Genomic DNA, 25,471 nt, shown 5'->3' with positions numbered 1-25,471 from the left:
AATTATCAATTCACACAGATTGCAAATGTGCGCCCCATACGGCAAGATAACAGTGGGTTTTGAAGTTCTGCTGCTGGCACCAGCTTGGACACAGCCTTAAATCGGGATAAGATTTGACAAGAAAGAAACACATCCCAAAATGCCTCTTGCAGTTTTGCTTCTCCCAGGTGTGAGGGTTGTTTGAAGTCGGTAAGATACACCAGGAGAAACCGTATGAAATTGGATGTAAAGGCACCTTCAATTCCACATGCAGCTGTGTAAGCTCCTGAGCCATTAACACAGATGTTTTAAACAGTAGAGGATGTCTCAAGTCTTCTAAAAATGAGATATAATACTGTTCTGTCTGTCTCTAGGGGACGGTAATCTTAATCCAGAGACCTTTATTTTTTATTTTTTTGACTTCTGCTGTTTCATTATTTACTTAAGACCTGTCACCTGTGGTGAAGGGCATTACACTACTGGTTGCAGCAGCTCTGCTACCCAGAGGCACTGACAGAGTTTAAGTTCACTTCAAACTCAGCTGCAGCTGCCCTGGGGAGCCACAGTTTGAGAAGGTTTCGTTTTGTTTAAATGAAGGTAACTTGTTTTCTTTCTTTCCCCTTTACCATGATCTGAGGGTGAGATGGAATGTAAAGGGGAATTACAGACTTAATTACCTCTTAATTCTGCTCTTTTAGTTAGTGTGAACAAGCTCGGGCTGGAAAGTACTTTGCATAAAAAGCCCTCTTACCCCGTGAAAGGAGGTCTGAGCAGGGTAATGTGTCCTGCTGTCACCCATGGCATCGGGCACAGGAGCTGTTGGGAAAGAAGAGCCATCCAGGGGAAATGTGCTGGACCCCCTGGAACGACTCTCAGCCATCCTGCCTTGGGCTTGTTTTGTGGAGCTGAGATTCCAGGTGCCAAACTCTTTAAACAGAACATAATTTTAAAAAATAGTGCTACTGAAACTGATACTTGGACCAGGTAATGAGGAGTTCTGTGCTACTTTATCCTGCAGCAAAGCCCTAATCTGGTGCTTCTGTTGTTAAAAACTGGGAATGTTGATAGGAAATATTTCATCTCCAGGTGCAAAACTGCTTTCATGCTGCTGGATTGCTTGTGGTAAAGTTTTGTAGAAAACAAGAGTTCCTTGTTTGTGTTTTAACAAACTTAGAAAATGAGTTATTTTGTGCTTAAGGCTGAGAGTAGCCAAGATTAATTTCTTTTAACTGAAATTAATTTTAAAGTAGCACTTTGATAGTATATGATAAAGATTAAAGCTCTGTAGGAGTTTCTCACAACACAGCAAAGCTTAGAGCTACAGAAATACCTTTTGTCTCCCAAAAGCAAGAGTCTCTCTTTTCCTGCCTCCTCCCTTCTCACATTACATTTAAATATCTCTGATGTGACCACCCCGGTGAGATTATTCAAACAGGGACTTTAAAAACATCCAGTTAAATAAAATACAGTGCACAGTCTGCTTCTTCCCCTGTATCCTTTGGAAGTGCTGTGCTGAGGAAGCATTGCCTGTTCCTGACCTGTGTGACAAATGAGAGATCACAGATGGTCAGTGGTGTGCAGGTTTGCTTTCATCTCTCCCTAAAGAGGGAATTTGGAGGTAGACACACAGTCATGAGCTAACAGCATCTGATATGCATTTGTAGCCATTAGATGCTCCATTTGTACCTCATGTTCCTAGAAGCAAACACAGCTCTTTGGAAAGTGAATGTGCTCCAGATATTCAGATGAACCCAAATCTTAACATCACATCTCCTAATCCCTCTTTGTTTGGTTTTGGATCTCTTGTTGCAGGAGTGCAGGAGAAGCTTTGGTTATTAATTACTGCTTAAATTCTTAAATAATAGCACTGGGTTTCTTTCTTTGTAGAAAGCTTCTTCCACAAACATCAAACTGATTTTTAGGGATAGAGTTGCAGTTAGCTGCCAATTGAAAATATAGGTGAGGGTGGAGGTGGGAGTATTTAATTTCCTGGAGAGAAGATTATAGATACAGTAGAAAAAAAAAAAAAAAAAAAGACAATCCACCCCTGTGGTGGTAAAATTTCCATTCGAATATTTGGGTCAAATTCTGTAAAGAAGCAAATTGATTTAAGTGACTGAAGAATTCCTGTGAGCACAAAATGAGCAACATGCATGTTTGTGTGAAATATTCTGTAGAAAGGAGGGTGGATATAGTGGAAACATCTTGCAAGGGTGAGAAAGCAGGAAGAAATACATCAATAAACCAGCTTTTTCTGCAGCACTTGTCTTCAATTTGATGGCATTTAATGTATCAATTTTTTTCTGAGCACTGTTAAAATAGTTACTGTTGGATCCCCTTTGGAAGAAGAGTGTAGGTGGAAAGCTTAATTCGTAAAGAAGGAAGGAGAGAGGAAATTTATTAGCTCTTGTTACCCAGATAATATTCACAGAATGATAACACCAGAACCTCCTGCTCTGTAGAAAGAACTGGGATTAATTTTTGAGATTACTTTTGTTTAGCCCCGCTACTTTAACACTCTGGGTCCTGTGAGACAGTCACTGTTCTGTGCAATCACTAACTGAGAGAGCTGCTAATGTTCTGAGCATATGGTAGTGAGAGAAATAAATTACAAGTACCAACATCTTAAGTTTTCATGTCAACTTCTTATGTTTTCATTCTCCTCAAATTAAAAATGCTCATAATTTAAACTGTTGATTGCCAGCAAGGTTTTTAAACTATTACAAATCTTTCCTTGTGTTGAACTTTCAGATCTATTAACCAGACAGGTTTTTTATAAAAGTCTGGAAGATTTATGTAAAATTTAGAATTTTTAAAAATCTGTCTGGAAGTGAGTTATAAATGTAAAATCCATCAGTGCTGCAGAGCTGATCCTGCTGAAGTTGCTTAGCAGAAAACTCCTTGGGATTGTCCTGCTCTAATCAATCCTTTCAGCTCATCTCTCAGGATAGGGTTTCCTGGGATAGGTTGTTATCCTAGTCTAACAGGATAATGATTCTGATTATAATTAATGGAAATACAATTGGCTTTCTGTTTTCTGGTGGAGAAGACAGATACTTACCCAGAAAAGGAGGCAGATAAAATACCAAATTGTTTAACGAGCACAGAAACACCAGGGAGTTAAATACAACTTATTTTCACATGTATGATCAAAGAATGGGTATAAAAGTGATAGGGACAATGGAAATTTAAATTTCCATTTTTCTTGATACTGATTATGGTAAAGCAGCTTTGATTTAGAGTTTCTGAATCAAAATGTTCACACAAGGGCTGAGCAGTTACTCTTGGAGGTGGCTCATTAGAAATCCTGTGGCTTCAAGGCAAGCTCAATCACTGAAAGCATTGCTTTTTATTTAGCTGTATAAATGCAGCATTTCCAGATGATTTTACATTCAGTGGCTGATCTTCAGCCATATCAGAAAATAATAAAGATAGTAGGAAATTGTATCAACGCCTGAAACCATTCTTGGGTTTGCTGTTCTGCTTTTTTGTAAAATTGACCTCCTTCAATATTGTTTATAAAAATCCACTGCTATTTCAACACTTTCCTGTGCCACTGTTGTAAACTAAGGGCAGCTCAGTGATGGTTGTGAAATGCTGTGGTAACACACTGGAAGTGTTCTGTCAGGACTGGAGTGCCTGTCCTATAAAATCTGTCTCATTCCATGTATCCTTCTTCACAGCAGTGATGGAATTCAGCAAAAGCCCCTCTGTTACAGAAGACATTTTCAATGTACTTTTCTGTCTCTGGAATGGAAAAAAATGCCATTCTGTGAAACACAAACTTCTTAACTGACTAAAATGGTTTGAAGAAAGTTGAGAAAAAGCTCTGCCCCTTTTATTTCTAGAGGATTGGGTTTGCTCCATCAGAATCCATCTGGAACTTGGTTTTAGGTTTGGTCAGTGCCCTGCTGGTGTGTGCCCTCAGCCATCTTCACCCAGATTGTGCTTGCTTGTTTTGTCCACCCCCAAAAAAATTAATTAATTGTTTAGCCTTTAGTTGGAATGTTGCAATTCCAGTCTCCCAGGGAAATGCTGTTATAAATATAATAACTGACATAATTATTGCAGTGAAGTGTTCCATAGCAGGAGACATGGGGCATGTGTCCCACAGTCCCCAAACCAGCTTTTATTTGGGTTTTCAACCCAATATTTTTATCTCCATGTTAGTGCTAACCTACAGCTGCCCCAAAGTATAAGCCATGGCATTTCTAAAGTATTTCCCATTACACAGCTCTCTTTTTAATATTGAGAACCAATTATTTGATGATTTTTTTGAAAATTATTTCTGAACTTCAGCTGTTTGAGATATTCTCTAGTCACCCTTATCCTCCAGGAAGAACTTTACACTTGTGTTCTGTGTCCTTGCTGCAGACTGGCTGCATGGTTCTGTGTTTTGCAATATGGAATGTGATCTGCTTACTCACCATATTTATGGTTTTAGAAATCAGTTTGTTAATAGAAACAGGCTTGATTTTATTATTTTTTGTTTGGATTGTTCTTTTTCCCCAGGAGTTTCCTATGTGGCCTTAGATCCTCTTCAGAGCCATAACAAAGTGTTAAATTCCCAGGAGCTGCTGCCTCTCTGGGTCTATTTGAACCTCTGGTGATGTAATTTCTCAGTTTTTAAATGAGAATAGCAGCAATGTTACCCCTCAAAGAAATGAAATTCAGGTACATGCATTATGGCCAAAATTCACTCGTACCAAACGCTGGAATTATGTGAGCAGACAGGCTTGGCTTGAACAGAACTTGTGCTCCACACTAACAGTGGCACAGTGAAATGCCTTAAAAGCAGGAGCCAGAGCTGTTTGGGAATGCTGTTGATAAGCTGGGAAGCTGGAATGCTGCTCTTGTGTAGCCAGGTACCACAGGCACAGCTCCTGCTCAGTCACAGCACAAGTGGAGGCACGGGGTTGGGAAGATTTGAAGATTTCTTAGATAATCACACTTTTTTAAAAAAGCATTTTTTTATTCAAGCTGTAGAAGTGAGTCATCAGTTCTGTTTCCAAGTCTGAGCTGCTGAGCAGGGAATGAGCAGTTTGCCCACCAGGAATGGTGCCGAGGTTTTCAGTGCTGGTGTGGTTCTTGGCAGACCCCTCCCAGAGCTATTAACAGGATTGTAGATGTGCAGGGGGGGCAGATCTGATGCTCTGGCAGAGCTAAAACAAGAATAGGCAATGTGCTAATATTGTCAGGAATAGTCTTGCTTTGGCAGGAATACAGATTAGACTACCTGATAAGTCATTAAAAAAAAAAAAAAAAAAAAGTCTAGTCTTTGAGACAGTGTTACAGTACCAGGAATCCTACTTAAAAAAAAATGCCAGCACTGATATTCTGATTTTTTAAAAATACAGTAAAGATAAAGTGATCCCAAAGAAATCCTTATGGGATAAGAAATTAGGAAATATAAAGAGATTTCTGCTGGTCTATTTCCTTCAATTCTTTGTTATGCATAGGGGTGGGGTGTCTTACTCTCCAAATAATTCTGACTCCAGAGGCATTTCTTGTATTACCCTTTTAGAGCAGCAGTGTCAGGCTTTAACAATTCCATGCAGTCAGTGTGTAGTAACCAGGGACCAAGCTAGATCCTGATGTTGTGATTCCCTCCTTATGCGAGTGAAAAGCCACGGAGAGATTCCAGTACTTTGGAGAAAGGCAGCAGGGAAGGAGCCACCCTGTGCTGGAAGGAAGCTGGGGAGTAGGGAATGATGGAACAAAAAGAGCAACACAGGGATGGAGGGGTTGGTTAGGTTGGTCTGGCCTTTGGAGGTTAGAAGGAGGAGCTGAGATTGGATTGCAAAGGATTGAATTTGTATCAAACTCCCCTCCAAAGCTGGAATCCAATGGGCTCTCTGGACTGACTTTTGAGAGTGGCTCGTTGAAGCTGAGGGGAGCCAGGCCTGTTATGATGAAACAGTGATTTTCTACACATTTCAACTGTGCCTTGTTGGGCTGCAGCAACAACTGTGATGGATGAGATTTTAGCAGTTCTTCCCTTGCAGAAGCTCTGCTTTGTGCAGAGTCCCTGAGCAAGGGAGGCTTGTTTGAGCCTGCTGCCCTCCCTGTGCTGCTCACTCAGCCCTGCCTTGCCCAAGGCTCTGGGCTGGGTTTCAACACAGAGGTGTCAGCCTTGGCTTCCCTGGTGTCTGCAGGAGTGTCCTCCTTATTGAAGGGACAGTGGTGTAAAAGTAAAATTCACCTGGGCATTAAATTAAATCTTCACCCCTTGTTTTCAAGATCTGGAGGTGAGACAGCAGATCAGCTTGGAGCAGCAAAATTTTGGTGACACTTTTATCTTCCACAAGTTATTACTCAGAAATTACTCATCATTGGGATTCATCTTGTGTAACCTTTAAACACAGAGCAGAGAATGAATTTGATAATCTGGAAAAAAAACCCAATAAAAGTAGTTTATCAGTAAAATTACTGTGAGGTTTGTTTTTGCTAAGAACGTGGATTTGTTTCATCACCTGCCAAAGTTTTATGCAAATAGTCCAACCCGAAGCACAAGTATTTCTGATTAATAGTGTTTGTCTTGGAAGCTCCTTGTTTCATTAACTGGTGGTGCTGAGCTGATTGATTAGAATTGAGGAGATGTTAAGTGATGGTCTGATGTTGAAATGCTCCTTTTGCACCTGTAAGATCGTTCCAGATCAGCTGAGGGCTGGCAAAAAGGCAAACAGAAGGGCTGCCTGTTTCAGGTGGAGGCAAGCACCAAACAGCAGGATTTCTGAGACAGGGGACCATGGACACACCAGCTTTCATTTCCATGGGTGCTGTCTGAGAGCTGTGCTTTGTTCTGGGGGCACTGACTCAGCCATGCAGGAGTTAAGGAGGGAATGCAAACAGAAGAGTCAGGGATGTTCACCCAGCCTGAGTGCTTCCCTCAAGGGAAGATGCTTTCTTGGCACTGCAGCAGGGTAGAGAGGAGCAAATAACTCCTGTTGTACCCACCTGGAGCTGTGGCAGCAATGTTTAATCTTTTGAAGTGAACAAGTTCCTATGTCTGGGGAAGAATTCGCCTGTGAAATGGCTGATTCTGTTGGTGATACATTCTTCCTTTAATTAAATAGCTGACTTACCTTGACAATTAATTGGAGTGATGTATGACTTTTATTAGAAACCCATGACTAATTTTTTCTTGCCATTCCTGCTATCTTATTGTTCTTGTCTACCCTCCTCCCGAGTTCTGCTGCGTGCCAGCTGTGTCCTCCAGGCACTGGTGCAGACCAGTGTTCCCTCTTGCTTACCTGTTCCAGATAAAGTCATTGTTTTCAGGTATTTTCCACACCATCTTTCAGAAATTTTCCATTTCATCAGTTTTGCAATTTTTTTTTGGTTTTGTTTTCAGAGTCTGGGATTCTTTACTTTAAAAACCCCACCAATCACAAGCTCCTCAAAACACCACAACACCCCCCCACTGTGTAATGTAGATGCTTCCTTTAATACCACATTTCCTACTTCATTAAAATAACTGCCAGGTTTAAAAAATCCTCCCTGCAGTCATCCCTGTGCCTGTAATCTCTTAGGAAACTCAAGTGAATTTTGTATTTAATTACAACAGGCAAGATTCAAAATGGATATGACTGAAGACATTTCTGTTAAAATCAGAGCAGCAGCTACAAGGACTCAGTTTGTCCCTTATCCTGCTCTCCCTGCTGAAAGGAGCTGAGGCTCAATCCTCTCTCTAACCTTGCAACAAATGATGTAGACTATTCTTTACATTTTTTCCACTTAGGAAGCTTTAGTCTTTTTATAGGAAATTTGTTTCCATGGGGGAACTTAGGCATGGATGAGTGGGGAACAATGCATTGTTTGTTAAAACATTTTTTTTGAAGGGAGTGGGCTTGAAAGGAAGGAAATGTGGTTTAGATTTAAGTTTCTTTTGAAATTTATTCCTCTTCTTTTGCCTCATCCTCCCACCCCCCTCCCCCCCAAATACAAAACAAAAATCCTAACAACCAGAAGTCCCCAAATTGGCTTTTTACCACACATGTCTTTAAAAATTTGGTATAATCTGGGAAGCCAGAGGAAGTTTAAAAATGTGTCTTGTGATGTCCTGTGTATCCTTCCTTTCCCTTCCCTCTCTGGGTTGTTCTCCCTCAAGAACATGCAGTTTTTGTCTCAGCTTTTCTAGTCCCTGTGCTGGGCAGTGCTTACATAGTCTGTCTCTGGCGTGTCTAAAGTTTAAGCCTCAGTTTATCCACGTGCTTAAACCTTGTGCTGAATGAAGTCCTTGCATCCTCTGGTCCCTGGGCTGTTCATTCACAGGGTGGTTCTGGAAGGAAGAGCCCTGGGGGGGTCAAGTGGGGCCGCAGATTCTGGGGGAGGAAGCTCAGGGCAGGAATTCAGTTTAATTTTTAATTGGCTGCATTTAAAGCAGGCTGGAAATCTCTCTCTCCTTTCCACAAAGGTCTGTGGCAGAGCTGCTGCGTGACAATCTCCTCCCTGGTGCTGGCTGCCATGGCTGACCCCGTCACTGAGGAAAATGTGTCCCAAGTCCCCGAGCTGTGCTGTGAGTGTGGCCAGGCCCACCCCTTGCTGGACAATCACCTGTACAACTTCCAGGACGAGGTGGACGACGAGCTCATCTGCCACATCTGCCTGCAGCCCCTGCTGCAGCCCATGGACACGCCCTGTGGGCACACGTACTGTTTCAAGTGCCTGGAGAACTTCATGCAGGAGTACAACTTCTGTCCCATGGATCGCAAGAAGCTCTCCTTCCAGCAGTGCCACAAGTCCAGCCTGCTGGTGAGGAACCTGCTGGATAAGCTGATTGTGCTGTGTCCTTTCAAGGCTGAGTGCCAGCAGACCATGCAGCGCTGTGAGCTGGAAGCTCACCTGCAGAACAGGTGCATTCCCCTTCCATCCTGTTATGGCCAGGGCTGTTGTGCTGCTTATCAGAACCACCCGTTCTCAGAGCAGCTTCCTAAACTGGGGCAAGGTGGGACACCAGAGATGCCAGGGTGAGGCTGCAGAGGTGGGTGGGTGAGGACAGTGTAATTGTGTGTGTGCTCTGAGCTGCTCAGCTTCATCCTGTCTGCAGATGCTAAACCTGTCAGACACCCAGACATTTGTGGGTCCTGAACTGGGCCACCAGCTCTGGAGTTGTCACAAACAAGCTTATTCTTGTTTCCCTTGTTCCCTTCAGTTTCCCTTCCCAGAGAAGGAAGGCACAAAGACAAGGCTCTGAAAGTAAGGGATTGTGCAGTGCTGCCAGTTTTAATTGGTCCAATTAAGATGTGCAATACATGAGTCTTTGATTCAAATAGTGCAAGTCCCTCCAAGCTGCACATTATGCACTTGTTGAAACACCTACTTATAATTCCATTATCTTCTCTCATTCTTTTGCTGAGAAAGAGAAGCAAATGAAAATTACTCTGTGTTTTTCTGTTCCTCTTGTGTAGAAGGAGACTTTTTGGTGCTTCAGTGCTGGTTGAGCTGTTGGCAGGCACTTTATTGTCACTTTAAAAGGAGTGCAGGTGACAGAGCTCTTGCTGTGGTGCGTGGAGAACCCTTGTTCCTACTGGGTTAATGATTTGCAGGGAGGGGAGCTGAGTGCAAGCCCTGCTGCAGGTGGAACAGACCTTCCTTGGCAGGGTGTATTTGTCAGCAATGAGAAATGCCACAGGCTTGTTTCATTCAGCTGTGTTGTAGTTTGTTGTGGCAATGACATATTTTAAAAATAAGCCAACAGGGAATAGGTGCACTTAAGATATCTTTGCAGCTCCAGCCAAGGATGTACCCTTGTGATTTTCATTGCCTTCAGTCCCCACGAGCTGAGAGCTTGTGTTAGAGCCAGGGGAAAGGATGGAAGGTGCTTGGGTGCCCCTTCCCCTTCAGTGAAAGTTTATAATCTCCTTTTCCTTGAAGCAGCCCTTTGTCCTGACTGCCCGGGCTGGGGCCATGGCTCATGCCAGGGCTGGGCCTTCCTCTTCCCTGCAAATCTGCCCTGCTATCAGTAAACTCCTGTCACTCTGTAATCCCTCTGGCACAGGAGTTACACATCAGGGAGGCACCTGAGATATTTACATTAGAGACCTGCCTGGAAACTGTATCATTCTCTTCTATATTCCACAGTTGTTTGTATCTTTCTTGGGGACAGGATATTCTAAGATTCAAGGCTATTTCACCTGGGCTGTGGGCACAGCCAGACTGAAAAATAGGAAAAAAAAAAAAACAGATAAAAAATTGTACTGGGATTTGGGCGTTTTCTTGTTTTAAGTGAGATTAATTGATAGGAGAAGATTTAAGGACATAAGAAGCACATAGTAACTTATTTTCTTGGAGGATTTCCCTGCCTTTTGCAAATCGAATTTGTGTTTTGATATCTTAAGACAGACATGTGCACAAGTGAATCATTCAGCTTCTGTCATTAAGTTCAGGGTTATTTTACTGCTTGGAGAATAAATGAGTAGGAATAAACCAGAGGAAGTAATACTGGGATGAGACTTCTTTAGCCAGAGTGTAAATAGTTCTGATTAATTTGAAAAGTGACTCTGGTAAACAGCCAGTACTACTCATGTCTCTGAAAATGATGTTTTTGCATTTATCACCTCCTCACCTGTCACCTTTTTTATAAATACTCATGATAAAAGAGCTGTTCTTCCTCACCCATTAGTGCTGAGACAGGCTGGTGATGTATCTGCATGCAGGGCACGTTTTGTGTGTACATTTACATCCCAGTTCTGGGACGTGTGGGGAGCAGTCAGTGGGATTAGGAATTCAGTTGCTCCCTTTCAGGTAGAGCCATCACCTGCATGGACTGGGAGTGCACCAGGTCCAGGCTCAGGTCTCATTCCACAACAAAATGCCCAATCCTCACTTGCTGCTTTTGTGCGTAGCTGGTTTGTTAAAACAAAGCCTAATTCAAGGCTGAGCTTGAAACTTGAGCCACTTTCTTTGTATCAAGGTACAGTTCATAGTGATCTCTACAACGTCAGAGCTCAGTATTTGCTTCTATTTAAGAAGGATTGTTTTCTTTATGGATTGTTTGCCAGGTAAATATTTAGCAAAGGAGACTCCTGTTTCTATTACATTCTTATTTTTCAAATAATTTGCTTAATAGTTTCAAAAGTGGTGAAATAACTGTACTTAAGCTGATACTTGTATTAGTAGAAACTGAAGGTCAAATGAGAATCCTTTTATCATCTGAGAAACCAGCACTGCACTGGTGAGATCTGGAACCAGCTTCTTCCCACAGGTTTGTCAGAGCTTTCATGTGCTGTGTCGCCTGCCCAGGCAGAGACAGTCACTGACAGTCCCTGCCAATCTCTCTCCAGGTGTCCTGGGTTTAAGAAATACAGATCTGAACTGCAGCGGAAAAGGAATCCCGTTTCCAAAGGGAGGGAGGAGCCTCCTGCCAAGGGGGAGACAAACACGCCCAAGGACCCAGAGCTCCCAAGCGGAGGCTCCTCACTTGTGGCAGAAAGCTCTGGAGCTGCTGTGGTGTCACTGGGGACTGCAGAGCCTGGACTGGTTAATCCAGCTTTTGAGGAGACTGAAGAAGGTGAGAGTTTGGTACAGAAGTGGACCTATGTATTTACCTTTCATGATATACAAATGAGGCAATTATCTCAGAAAATTCAATTTTAAGTGCCCCCAGCACTGTCAGATATCCTTAATGCTACTCAGCCATTAGTAGTCATCAGAGCATCTCTTCCTGCAGCAGAAGGGAGATGCATTCATGTGCATCAGGGGTGGCAGAGTCTGCTCACGGGCACAAAACTGCACAAAACCATTTGGAGAAACTCTGCGAGATTGCAGTGGGTATTTGCAGTATTCTGTGGAGAAACAAAGGCAGTCCCTGTCAATGTGAACGTGGAGCACTTAAAGCCCTTGCAGAAGCCAGATAATTAGTAACTAGGAAGTGTTCCAGCTTCTTGTTAATCTTGTTAGGAAAGTTAAATATACAGTCAGTTTCCTGGAGTGGTCAGTCCCTCCCTCCTGTGTTTTTCTAGCATAAGTTAGGTTTTGATTAACAGGCAGCTCTGGAAGCCTTGCAGATCAAATCACCATCTCCACTTCAGTGTAGCAGCACTTGTTTCAGCTTGGTAGGAGGCAGCAGCGTGGAAAAAACCTCAGTGCCTTGTCTCAAAGTTAGGCTCAACTTCCAGCCCCTGTGCCTGGGACAGAGGTAACTCACAGGTCAGTGCAGTTCCCTGTTGGCTTTTTCCCAAAGCACACCTGGAGCAGGTTTGGCATCCCTGGTGTGACACCTGCCCTTCACCCTGCCAGGCAGTGCTGGGAGATCTCAGCCCACTTGCTAACAGCAACTTTCCTCTTCAAAGTGCACCATTGCTTAATCTCCAGTATGCTGTGAAACAGCCAAACATTCCTCCTGTTTTACAGGGGGGATGGGAAAAGGGGAGCAAAGGAAATTAGAGGAAGGAAGTTGCAGAGCAGTAATTACAGCTGGGAAATCCCTTTCCCTCATGGGCATCATGGAAACTGGAATTTATGTGTGTGCTTCTATCAGGCCAGCTATCGCAGGAGAAAAATAAATCTCTAAATATAGCCAAACTTTATTAAATGCCTTTTAATAAATCCCAAGCAAAAACAATAAAGAGTTTGAATTCAGCAAAAGCTAGGAGAAAATGGGAAAAATTCTGGAGAAACTCTAAAGAAACAGAGGGGTTTAAAGCTTTTTATGTGACTTTGGGTCTCCTGATAGCTGCTTTCCCTCCAGATGCTACATTGAGCACAGCCTGCCAGGGGTTTGAATCTTGGGGTGCTGTGGAAAGGAAAATTCTGTTCATGTGTTGTTCTCTTCATTTCCACAACCAGACCTTCCTCAGAGAACCAGTCTTGTGGCTGAAACTACAACCATCGAAATCCACCGGGAAGATCCGGAGGAAGAGCTGGGGATGAGGATAGTTGGGGGTAAGGACACCCCCCTGGGGAACATCGTGGTTCAGGAAGTGCTGCGGGACTCTGTGATTGCTGCTGATGGAAGAATTGCTCCTGGAGATCACATCCTTGAGGTAGGGAAACCCCCTGGGAGCCCCATTGCTTCCCTTGACTGGGGCAGGAGAGTGCCTGGAAAGACTGGGAAATCTCTGCAGCTGAGGGTTTTAGAGCACTGATCTCTGTGTCAGCAGCATAGGGTGTCTGCTGGGGCTCAGGAGCACTTTTGTCATTCCTTCCAGTCAGACTCATGTTTCTCTTGCATATTTGACAGCTTTATGAAATTTAGGCCGTTTTGGATAAAGTAAAAGATTCCTACCTGATATATTTCACACAGCAGCTCCATTTCTCTGCTCTAGTTAGGAAGTCTCATAACTGCTTGCTCTACTGTGTTGCTTAAGCTGCATATGGGCAGGTCTAAGGTGAGAGCTGCTGACTGGCAGTGAGTATCAGCTCCAAAATGTGAGTAAATGCAGAGTCCCAGCCCCTGCCTGACCCACAGCCAGGGCACTGCCCACCCTGGCAGGGCTGTGTGGCCCTGGGTGACCGAGGTGACACCTTGTACACATGGTGACAACTTTTAGCACCTCCAGCCATGGCTGCCCAATCATCTGCCAAGCCATAAATCCTTATTGTCCCATGGGATTGGGCATCAGGAAGGGCTGGCAGCCCCCACACAAGTGGCTGATGAGATCTCCAAGTTGGTTTCTCAGGTGGACCAATGGAGTGACTCCTGTTTTATCCAGTTGGATTGTCCATGTCTCAGCAAATAGGGCAGATCCTACACTTAGGAGCCCTGTTAACATCCTAAAAGGCAGAGAATCTAATGTGACAACAGGCAAAGCAGAATGTTGCCTTCTCAGGCTCCCTGGTAAAAGCATAATTAGATGGATGATTCCAGAAGCTTGTAAACTATGGACCACTCAAAAGTGGAGATGTGGGTCTTCTCCAAGCCTGTGCTGAATACTGGAAATTAAGGAAAATCAGATTTGTATTTACATGGCATGGAAGGAATGTCTGAACATTTTTAGGTTTGTTAGCTGTGTGGGTTGTACTGTCTTGTCCCTGTCCTCTGTTATTCACCAATTATAGTCTTAATTCCATCAGCTTTCTTCATTCTTTTTTAGAAAACTTTGCTTCCTAATGTGCATCAGAGTCAGAGATTGCACAGGGAGTTTTCCATCCTGCTCCAGCCTGGCCATGCCCCACACTGTGGACAGTGCCTAATTAATGTGGGCTCTGATTAGTGAGTGCTTTGTTTGTCTTTGTAGGTGAATGGCGTCAACATCAGCAGCGTGACTCACTGCCAGGCTGTCTCCTTCCTGCGCCACCCAGGCCCTGTTCTCCACCTCATGGTCCTGCAGGAGAAGGGCTTTTCCAACAAGACTGCACAGCAGGATTCCACTTCCCCAGCCCGGGAAGTGATCCATGTCACCTTGGTGAAGAGAGACCGATCTGAGCCCTTGGGAATCAAACTGATCAGGAAGACTGACGAGGCAGGGATTTTTATTCTGGATCTCTTAGAGGGAGGCTTGGCAGCCAAAAATGGGAAACTGAGTCGGAATGACAGAGTCCTTTCAATAAATGGCCAGGATTTGAGGCAAGGAACTCCTGAGGCTGCTGCCCAGATAATCCAGGTGAGTTCAGACATGGAGAGGCTGTGAGTGGCTGGTGGCAGGGCTCCTGTTCTGAGCCAGGGCTAACAGAACACACCAGGGCAAGCTGCATTCCCAAAATCTCTCTCATGGAAAGTGACGCCTCTCTGGACGTGTGGGAAGCACCATTCCCAAATGAAGATAAACACCAAGAGTGGGAATCTGTGGTGAGTCAGCCCTGACAGGTCTGAGGGGAAGCAGTGGCTCATGGCACAGGAGTTCACCTGAGGAGATTGCAGCTCCTGTGCAGTGTTTGCAGCCTCTCAGCCTTGCAGAGGGAATGTTGGGATGCACTGTGTGGATTCATGCAGCAGACAGGGAGGGATCAGAGCAGCCTCCTGTGTGTTCAAGTCACACTGAAGGTGCTGGCTGAGAGATGGGATGGGCTGGCAATACAGAAAAGATCCCTTTGGATTGATATGAAGCCCTTTCTCCCTATTTTACCTGTGTTTGTGAAGAGAGCTGGAGAATGATGTGGGACACCTCAGGCTAAAAGCATTCCAAGATACTGAAAGGATAGAAGAGGGGTGGTCTTTCCCTGTGGAATGTGCTCCTGTTGCAGCATGCCAGACTTTTTGGTGGAAGGAGTGGGCCAGGAATTCTAGTTAAAGGATTAAGGGTTGCTGCATGTGCAGCAGATATCAAACAGATCAGTTTAAATTCTTTATCTCCCCAGGCGAGTGCCTCCAATTTGTGTTTTTATCTGCAGATCCTGACACAATGCACCTCATCCCATTCTGTTTATATCCCAGAAAGGATGTGAGGTCAGCAGGAGGGAGAGCCCGTTCTCTTCACAGTTATCAGAGAAGTGCAGTGCCATGGGAGAAAGAGCAGAGTTCCAGTGCTGAGGTCCTTTTTCATGTGCTTCCGTTCTGTGGCCTCTTAAAATTTGTTTGCATCCCACAAGTGCTGCTGCATTCCTGCTGCAATGTGCACACACAACTCCCATATGAGAAACTCTTTTGATCCCACTGGAACCAGCAACAAAATTCTCAGAACTGGCTTCATGAGGTTTGGGGGTTGAATCTCTTTGGAAATGACATTTGTGTAAAACTGTGACAGTTTTCCAAACATGATCTCTTCCTCTGAGGGCCAATTGAAATCCTTGCTTAAATGTGACTTAAAGACTCCCTCTTCAAGGCCAGGGAATTCACTCTGACACCAGGGAAGCAGGATCCTGTGGGAGTGAGAGCAGCAACTGCATTTCTGCCATGCAGGGCAGGAAATGCCTCGAGTGAGCATGAGTGAGTCCCTCACAATGTGGTTCTGTCAGGTGATCTGAAGGAACAAACCCAGCGAGGGCAGCAGGAACAATGGGAGCACTTCCCCTGCAGCGCTGCCAAGGCCAGACAAGCAGCTGGTCAAGTGTTTAACCAGAGGTACTCTGGGGGAAAATGGATGGGAGATGGTGAACAATAGATGAACAGAGCTGGGAGGGCAAGAGCTTTAACAACTTCCCATGCAATGAAGGCATCCAGTGCTTGTCGTGGTCACTGTGTGTGGACCAGCCAGGGGTCCAGCTCTGTTCACTCTGCAGCACAACACAAGATGCTGTTTTGGTTCTTTGTACCAAAGTGCAGGAATTAATCATCCCTTTCCACCTTCTCTTCTTTGGCATTTGTGGGGGAGGGAGGCACGAGTGAAGCCTGCCTCTACTCCTGTTCCTTCTGACTCAGTTTTGCTAATTCCCTTTTTCTTCTTCCAGTCGCATTCCCTGGCTCATCACAAAAGACACTGAGGATCTGTTGGAGAACCTCTGTAGGAACTGATGCCAGCCCTTCTCTCTCCCCAAGGCAGTAAGGGCTGTCCCTCATTTCTAACCCATTTTTCTGTCTTAATTTCCACTCCTTGTTCCTCTGGGCAGACCACTGAATCCAGAGTGAACTTTGTGATCCTGAGGCAGTCTGGGGTGCAGCTGGGGGAGCCAGTGGAGGATGGCAGCACCTCCAACAGCAGCAGCAGCAGCAGCAATGGGGGCAGCCCAGTGCATCACCGGAGGCGACCAGACCAGAGCCACTACAGACGAAAATCCAACTACCAGAAGGTGGGGCTGGGAAATGAGGCCAAGGTGCTGCTTACTCCTGGTTTAGCAAATTGTGTTGTTCTGTGATGGTGTTTTATCACAGAAGGCTGATCAGCACCTCCACTTCTGCTTGGGCAGGTTTGGGGCAGTGTTGATGCAGGGCTGGTGCTTAATCATTTGGTGTCTGGAAAGGACAATAAGAAATTTGCCATCCGTGAGATATTTTGGGATTTGCTTCTTGACATCCATCAAGCCCCACACACTGAGGGTGTTGCAGTGACACCCAGTTGAGCTGGTGTGGAGCCAGAGGCCGTAATGGTCCAGGAGAAGAATCCCCAGGTGGCCCCGTGGTGCTGCTGTGACTTCACTGTGGGTCTGCCACTCCTCTGTGGGGCACAGCAAACAGCAGGAGCAAGGGGACAATCCCCAGTGTGCTGAACCCAGAGAGGTAATCTGTGTGTAGAACTTCAAGCTGAGTGACAAACCTGCTGCAGCTGCTCAGTGGTGTGTTTCAGTGTCCCTGCAGCTCAGGGAGTTGCTGTCCTTTGTGGCTGGAGTGTTGTTCCTGCATTTAAATCCCCGAGTAGCATTTACACCCTGTTGTACAGCTGTGCTCTAATGTGTGCCTTCACTGCAACCTAAACATTCAATCAAGGAGAGCTTCATTGCTTGGCATGAGCAGCCTTGAGATGAGCTCATAGCTTGTTCCTCAGTGCAAAATTCTCCTCCTCAGAGGGAGCATCTCCCTGCAGCAAATGGATTTGGGATCATGAGGACAGCACTGAGGGTTCACCTTAGAAATGCTGCTCTGTTTTCCCACCCACAGCAGGGACATGGGAAGCTGACTTTGCCCTCCAGCAATATTGCTGGAATGCTCTGGATGTTGTTGTCTTCCAGAGCTGGGCATTCTGTTAAATGCATTAATGAAGCTGCATTTTGTGCTGTCATTGCTTTGTAGGATTTGCCTCAGGGATATGTAAGTCATGAGAAGACAGTTGCAATAAAAAAGGAGCCAAAGGAATCTTTGGGAATCACAATCGGAGGTGGAAGGGATAACAAAAACAAGCTCCCAATCTATGTGACAAGTGTGCAGCCCATTGGATGCCTCTTCAGGGATGGCAGAATCAAGAGAGGTAAGGGAGGTTCTTAGACCCTTTATCCTGTAGGAACTGTGTGGTATTTTCAGTGGAAGCTGGACTTGGACACACAGAGAGGCTGGAAACAGGGCTCCCATGACCCCTTGAGGCTACAATGGGGTCCATAGCCAAAGGTCTGTAATAATCCCATTTTATTTCATCAACAGGGGATGTGCTTCTGAGCATAAATGGCATTGATTTGACTCATCTGAACTACTATGAGGCTGTCTCAGCTCTGAAATCCAATGCAGCGTCCCACTCAGTCACACTGAAAGCCTTGGAAATCCTCTCCCTGAACTCCCCAGAGCCATCCCTGGACATCAGGGAGCAGGGATTCAGCTGGTCTCCCCTCTGGATCACGTGGCTTGGATTGCCCAGGTATGTTTGTCAGGGACTGGATGGAGAGCTGTTAATTACAGGGCTGACTTTCACTCAAACACTAGAAATTAATTACTTTCGTGATGAACTTGGAAGCATTCCTGGTATTCCTGTTTAGCTGAAAGGCAGTGAAAAGCCTCATTTACCAATGAGATCATAGAATAGTGAGTACATAAGGAAATTCCACTGTTTTTCTGGAGTGACCCATCATTCCCACACTCTTGTTGGACAGTAACCATGCTTTAGAAGCCCTGAAACCCCCTTTAAAAAGAGAAATAGTCAATGTTAGATGCAGTCCTTGCTGAAGTACTGACTGAAATCTCTCTGTGGCTCTTTCTGCATCCCCTAACACAAGCCAAGAGACACCTGGGCTGTCTGGGAATTTCCAACCTGATCATCCCATCTAGGGGCACACATTCTTTCAGTCTGACTCTTCCTGCCTGTTTTAACTGTGTCATTTTCAGCATGAAGCAGAAATGATTCTGCACACTTGAGTTTTCCTGCTGCCAAGCTTTACAGCACAGGTTTTAACAGGTTTTTAAGTTCCAAGAAAAGCTTGAATTTCCCTCGCCTTCCTAGAGAGGTGAACCTCTATTTCCCTCCCTTCAGTTACATCAAAACACTGTGAAAAGCAGAGCCAGTTGCCATCCCAGCTGACCGCAGGAGCATCTGCAGGTGGAACATAAAGCCAAACCTGCTGTGGGAAGCTTGGATCATTTACAGCCTTGTTCATTGAGACACCTAAAGAAGAACACTCACAAAGCCTCTGTTGTGTTACTTAGCAGCCTGTAAATGCTGAACAGACCAGCCCAAGGAAAGGCAGCTTCTGTGTCTCCTGTACTTGGCCTGTGCTCAGCACCTCCTCCCATCTCCCTCTGCTCCCCCAGGCCTTGGCCTGGCTGCTCCAGGCAGGTCTGGTGTGAGCTGGCCCTGAGCTGCCCCTGGGGAGCCCAAACCAGGGCACAAACCCTCAGATGCTGCCTGGTGTTTGTTCCCTGAGCTGCTGCTGCAGTCACCTACAGCAAGGCAAAACCTGGCTGGGCTTCTTTTCTTCCTTTCCCAACTTCTCTGGCTGTCAGGTGACTTGCAGCTTCCCCACGCTCTGCTGCAGGGATTGGAGTCTTTGCTCCTGGATCTCCTGCCTTGGTTTCAGGAGTGTCCTGACATCACCTCCATTTAATGCATTGCTGGAAATTCCTTTGCTGCTGGTATTGATGTTCCCCCTTCTTTTGACTCCCAAAGCAAGAAATTATTCCAGATTCCTTTTACTCCAGCCTGAATTCTGGCCTTGGAATGGCTGTGAGGGTTGGTAGGAGGCACACAGCAAGGTCATTCCACTTTGAGGTCTGACAGAATCTTCCTCCCGTGTCCAGCACTAAAAAAGGCTGTAATTCCTGTGCTTCCTCCCTCCTTTTCCCATCTGCTCCCAGTGAGACCTGGTGGCCACTGGCTGGTCACCCACAGAAGCCGTGTTTGTCACCTGGGCATGTTCAGGTGCCTCTGGCACTTCAGGCTGGCTCAGGGAGGTGCAGCTGCAGTGAGATCCCAGTGCCAGCACCTGCTGTGCTGTGGTTCCCAGTGCAGAGAGCTCCTGACCCACCCAAACTGGTTTCCTTTGCACAGGACCAAACCCCCAGTGCTGCAGGGGAATGTCCATTGCACTGTGGCCCTGCCAGACCCTGTGTGCACCCCACTGACACAGAAAACCCCAGAAATGTGCCCAAACTGGACCCAGCACCAGCTGTTCCACTGGGATCTGCTCCTTTTGGCTGCCCTGGCCTCACTGTGTTCATAGGTCCTGCAAGGTGAAAGCTCAAAGCTAATTGCAGTGCAGCTTTGGGTTTGTTCAGCTTTTTCTTCCTCCTCTGCTCCAGCAGAAATATCTTTTTAGAGGAATGTATTTCTTTCTAGTTTGAATCCAGACTCAATGCTGAAAGGCGTGAGTTGAAATGAGTGCTCAGGGCTAGGGAAGTGAATTTGATCCTTGCAACACTTGAGCACCCAGTGTTCATTCAGGCCTTGATTCTTGTACCCTTGATTTCTGTTTTTTGTCAAACAGAAACTTTGATTTCTTCCTAGCATTGTGTTAAATACACACCACTGATAGTATAAAACACCATCTCAAAAGCTGGTTTGGACTGGGCCCATGTTCTAATCCAACAGACTCTGGATCCCAAAGGTACCAGAAACAAAAGTTTAGATTGTTTATCTTTTCTAAAACCTTTGTTTCTTGTAAACACAGTGCACTGTGTGGCATGTGGAGAAGTCTTGGGGATGGAAAAACAGTTTTCCTGCCTCCCTCTTCCCTGGGGTTTATCTGACCCCAGTCTGACTCTTCCCACAAGAACCATGTGGAGCTCCCAGTCCCGGCCCCGCTGCAGCTCCAGCAGGGACCAGGAACTGCCAGCTCAGCAGCGTGCTTGGCACCATAAAGCCTGCACCTCGACCTTCCCTAAACTCTCCAGTTCTTTTCCCACAGTCATTTTTGAGTGTGGTAAGTTCAAGTTTCTCTTCCTAGAACCCCTTTTAATATGGAAAACAGATTCCTAGCAAACAGCCGTTTCCAGCTCCTGGAGAACGTGCCTGATGTTTTTATTTATGTTCTGTGCTGACGTAGCCCTTGCCACTGTTGCTCTTGGGGCTATTCATTTGCAGAAGCTGCCACATGGCTCAGAGCTGTGTTTTGTGTGGTACCGGTGGAAAGAAACCATGGAGGAGTCAGTAAGCTGAGCTGGGTCTCCTGGTGTTTATGTGTGAAAAACTCCTACAAAAGTAAATTACAGTTAGGAGGTAGATAATTGGATCTTTCTCCTGGTGAGAAGTTAACTGGGAAGGCTTTTGAAATCTGAAACTCCTCGGCAAACTGCTCAAGCAAAGCCCTTGAGGCAAAAAAGTGTATTAGGAAAAGTTTAGCTGCTGGAATAGCTCAGCAGGCGATGATGAGCAGCAGTTTCACAGCTCCTTGGTGCCAGGATATAACCTGAGCTGGAGCCCGACTGGGAGCCAGGGCACAGAGAGCTCCTGCCACACCTCCTGTGTGACGGGCTCTGTGCCACCAGCTCGGGCAGTGCTGCTGGCACTGCTGTCTCAGTGCCCAGGCTCCCTAAGACACAAACCTCAGTGGCTGGCATCCAGGGAGCTCCCACCAAGGAGCCCAATGTCAGAACTGGACATCCTGGCTCCTGCAGGAAAGCCCTTCCCTGCTCTGATCTGGCAGCTGCTGCACCTCACATTTGCTGCCAGTGATGCTGAAAGTCTTCCTTGTACCAGTGCAGTGCACAGAGGGGATAAAAACCCTCTACTCTCATTAATTGTATGGCTGTAGCTTCTGGTCACTGTGAATTTGGGTTTGTCACTGGTGCTGTGGGTGTTCATTAGCAGAATTCATGAAGTTATTCAGGAGTTTTGCAGGTCCCAAACCCCTTTAGAGCCAGGTGATTTCTTCTTAACTCTTAAACCAATACTCAGAAAAGATTGCTAAAGGACTGGCATGATCCTATTTGAGAATTAACCCTCTGACACACCTTGCAAAGGGGTGTCTCAAATTGTAAAAAACAGGAAAATGAGGCTGTTCATAGCTGTGCTTTCCATGAGGGAAAACATAAATTCCTGGTCAGGCAATTTTCCTCATAACTTCTCTGGTTTTGACACAGCTACCTTCACTTCTGTCAAGATATTGTCCTTAGTAAAGGAAATCTGGAAAGCTGGGGCTTCAGCATCGTGGGAGGCTTTGAGGAAAGCAAAGGAAACCAACCCTTCTTCATCAAAACCATCGTGCCCGGGACTCCCGCATTCCGGGACAGGAAACTCAAGTAGGTGTGAGGTACCCGGGGATTCATCACCACCACCAGGGCTGGGGGGTTTTCCCAGACTCTGACCCTTGGAAGGAGCTCAGCTCCAAGTTAATGACTCGGTCTCGCACTCCTTGGAAAGTTCATACCGTTGCCAGACTTGTAACAAACTAAACACTGCGTTAAGCAGTGTTTTGGTTTCTCCATAAAGGTGCGAGGAAAAGGAATTTACAGCCCTTTAAAACCTAAGTGTGAAGGGTTTAACTGAGTAATTAGGTAAAAGTAGAAAGGGAATATCTGAGATGAATCTTGGAGGTTCCAGACTATAAAACCTCTTGGATTAGGAAAAGTATCCCAACACCAGCAACAAAAGCCCCTCCTGTGCAGGACCTTTAACTCGAGCTTTGCTGAGGTGGTGTTGGTGAGAGCCCGGTGGGAGGAGCAGGGTGGGGCTGCAGGACCCCACAGGCAGCTCCGGGGTGCTGAGCTGGCTCCGGGCACCAAGGGCTGCCACAGACACAGGGAGGGGACACGGCGGGGTGCAGGGAGCTGGGTCTGCTCCCGGAGCTGCAGTGGGAGCACGGAGCTCAGCTGGGCTCCTGCTGGAGTGTGGGACAGGGCTGGGGGGGCTCGGCCCCTTGCACCCCTCAGAAGGGGCAGGTCCCTCTCACAGCTCTGATGGTGGCTGTGCAGCTCGGTGCCTGGAGCTGCAGGACTGACCTGGGCCATCACCAGCACAACTCCCCTGCTGCCTGAGCCTCACTGCTGTCACCCAGGCACCAGCAGGGTTCTGCTTTGCCCTTCCTTTCTGACTCAAAGGAAGAAGTTTCTTAAGGAGGAGTTGGTGGTTTGGCTCAGGGTGACCCGAGGGTTAATAATGAACCCAGTCCTGACTGGATCCTTTCTTTGGGCAGGTGTGGAGATGAAATCGTGGCAGTGAATGGAGTGCCAGCAATAGGAATGAGCAACTCAGAATTAATCCCAATGCTGAAGGAGCAGAGGAACAAGGTCACCCTGACCGTGGTGTCCTGGCCAGGGAGCCTGGTGTGACAGCTCCAACAATCCCCCAACACTTCAGCTATCCCACAGCAGCTGGGCACCACCCAGGCCACACCTGGCAGGGAAATGGACTGCTCCACTCCTGCTCCTGGTGCATTGCCATGGAAGACTCCTTGCTTCCTTTTTATGGAGAACATTTTACCAACTAGTCTAGATGTTGAATTCAAAGTAAGGGTTAATCCAACAGTTGTTGGAGCTTCCCAGGCTCACTAAAGCTCCTTAGGATTGGTGGTGCACAGAAAGCTTTTCCCAGTGTTTCTCCACAACCTGCCCTGGAGGCTGCTGAGCCTTGCCTTGATTTTAGGGCTCTGCTTTCCACAGGTTAAAACAGAGGCTTTTAGAAGCAGCTACTCAATCTGTAAGGATGGGGGACCCCATTTAAGCACTTCTATCAGGAGTTCCCAGTCCTCATTTTTAGGTGTCAGTAACCCAAGGGCTCTGTTAAAACATGAAAACCCCGTGGATAACTCAGAGCTGTTGGGTCGGCCTGCTGGAGCTGTTACCTGCATGAGGGTCCTGGCACAAATCCCAGTTTAGGATCCTGCCAACTCCACTGATTCATTGCAAGGGGACAATTTCAACAGCTCAACCACTCTCAAAGGTATCAGCAAGAGGGGTTTCATTGAAATATGATGTTGCAAAATGTGACTTTACCAAAGGTCAAGGGTAAGCTTCGCTTACTGCACACAAGTTTCCCTGGTTTTAGGATTGATACTAGCAGCTTTTTCCCCAGAAGGAAGGTGAGGAAGGGAATGGGCTGGTATCAGACAGCCCTGGCCCAGCCTGCTGCCTGTCTTGTTTCCAGTGATGAAAGGCAGAGTTCAGGCAGGGGCAGAAGCAGAGATTTCTCCTGCAGTTCTGTTCACGTCCCTCTTGCAGCTGAAGCAAAATATCAACTTAAGGGATCAGGGGAAGCTCAGAGGATCCTTGACTGCAGGAGAAGTCACCTCCAGAAGGAAACTGTGCCCAGCCCGGCTTCAGTTCAAACCCACTGTGCAGTTAAAATTTACAATTAAAGAACTGAAGCCCAGGCAGGGTGGTTTGACCTCTGACACTGTGAAAGCTCCACCTGAAGCAATTCCCTTTTTTAGCAGCAATAGCAGTAGAAATGATGGTTTTTTTCTCAAACCAGGTTTCACTGAGAGATCTTTCCTCCTGTGCTGCCTCTGCTGCACCTTTTGCAGGATCAGTTTTGTAAGAATCCAAGGAGTCTGCCTGCTGTCCAAATGCTGCCTGGAATGAATGTTTAATTCCTTGTAGCAGCCCTGCAGGAGAGACCCCGGGCCTGGCTGAAGCTTCTCCTGGGCTGGCATTTGTCATTTGCTGTCCCCAGGCCTTGTTTACACACAGTGACTTCACCTCCTGTGCTGGGAGCTGCGGGCAGGGCCTGTCCCAGAGCCCAGGACACAGCAGGAACCTGGGCTGCATTGTCCCAGCAGCCTTGGCTGGGCTGAGGAGCACCTCTGGGGGCTCTGACAGCACAGCTGGGGCTTCCTGGGCTCCAGGGCTGCTCTCCTGTTCTACTGGGCAATGCTGAGAGCAAAATCATCCCCAAAGAAAACTCATCATTGACCTCGCTGGGACACAAAAACATGAAGCAACTTTTTATCTCTTTCCAATCAATGTGCAGAATCTGTGCCTGGAACAGTAAATATTGATGTGGACAGAGAGAAGGTGATTCCCAGTGCCTGCCCCAAACGTGGGGAAAGGGCAGGAGGGAAGAGCTGTGCAGCTGCTGGGCTGGCAGTGGAGGGAGGAGGAGGCTGCAGAACCATTTTTACTCCATCTCCTTTCAAGGTGCCTTCAACTTCACCAAAATGTCCTCTTAATTTAAATTTTGTTTCCAAAATCAGCTTGTTAATAGATGTTGAATTTGTTTTCGTGCCTTTATAAATTATTGTAATATTGCTGAAAAATATGCATTAGAGGTGTGGTTTCTACCCTTTCTTTCCATGTAGCAGCTAATGGCCCCAGAACAGGTCACCTCAGCAAGACTGCTCCAAAAAGTGAGGCTGTGGCAGGAAACAGTGTAATTATCTTTGCTTCTCCCAGGAAAGGAGCTGGACTATCCTGAAATACACTGTGGCTGGGAAAAATCCCTCAACAACAGTAAACCCCACATCCCAACACCAGAAACCTGCAGCAGCTTCCTGATGCCAAGTAGAGATTATTTCCAACACCCCACCTTTACATTTCCCTGATAGTAAAGGCAAATATTTTACCTCTATTAAATGAAAATAAGCCAATTTAAAAACTACTTACCTCAAAATCACAGCTGCTCCTGGCCCCAAAAGACTGCCCCTATTTGTGAATATTCTGTGACCTGGGTCTAGCTCATTCACATAACACAGGAGGAGGTGCAGCCCTGACTGAATCCATGCTGGATTCCCTAGTCCCAGTCCCACAGCACCACCTGGGATGCAGCCTGGATGTGATCATTAACTGTGCAGGAGGTCAGGGCTGTGAACAGCCCTGGCCACCCCTGCAGAGGCACCAGGCACAAAGTGTGCAAAGGTGGGAGGAATGTCCTGGTTTGGGGGC

At 46.3% G+C, this 25,471-nt stretch overlaps 1 protein-coding gene across 1 annotated transcript in view; it reads left to right on the top strand.

Annotated features, from left to right (window-relative positions):
• Nucleotides 1–24,846, top strand: part of LOC110467896 (ligand of Numb protein X 2) — a 28,539-nt gene extending 3,693 nt beyond the window's left edge. The window contains exons 2-10 of the mRNA XM_031504815.2: nucleotides 8,396–8,834; nucleotides 11,265–11,491; nucleotides 12,769–12,965; nucleotides 14,160–14,525; nucleotides 16,408–16,587; nucleotides 17,525–17,699; nucleotides 17,870–18,080; nucleotides 21,734–21,892; nucleotides 22,786–24,846. Coding sequence (XP_031360675.1) covers nucleotides 8,446–8,834; nucleotides 11,265–11,491; nucleotides 12,769–12,965; nucleotides 14,160–14,525; nucleotides 16,408–16,587; nucleotides 17,525–17,699; nucleotides 17,870–18,080; nucleotides 21,734–21,892; nucleotides 22,786–22,921 — 2,040 coding nt within the window. The 5' untranslated portion in view covers nucleotides 8,396–8,445 and the 3' untranslated portion in view covers nucleotides 22,922–24,846. The remainder of the gene's footprint in view (nucleotides 1–8,395; nucleotides 8,835–11,264; nucleotides 11,492–12,768; nucleotides 12,966–14,159; nucleotides 14,526–16,407; nucleotides 16,588–17,524; nucleotides 17,700–17,869; nucleotides 18,081–21,733; nucleotides 21,893–22,785) is intronic.
• Nucleotides 24,847–25,471: the final 625 nt, after the last annotated feature.

This window comes from Lonchura striata, chromosome 14 (genome assembly GCF_046129695.1).
Source record: "Lonchura striata isolate bLonStr1 chromosome 14, bLonStr1.mat, whole genome shotgun sequence".
Classification (NCBI taxonomy): domain Eukaryota; kingdom Metazoa; phylum Chordata; class Aves; order Passeriformes; family Estrildidae; genus Lonchura; species Lonchura striata.
Note: the sequence above shows the minus strand (reverse complement) of the source record. Positions and strands in the feature narration are given on the sequence as shown.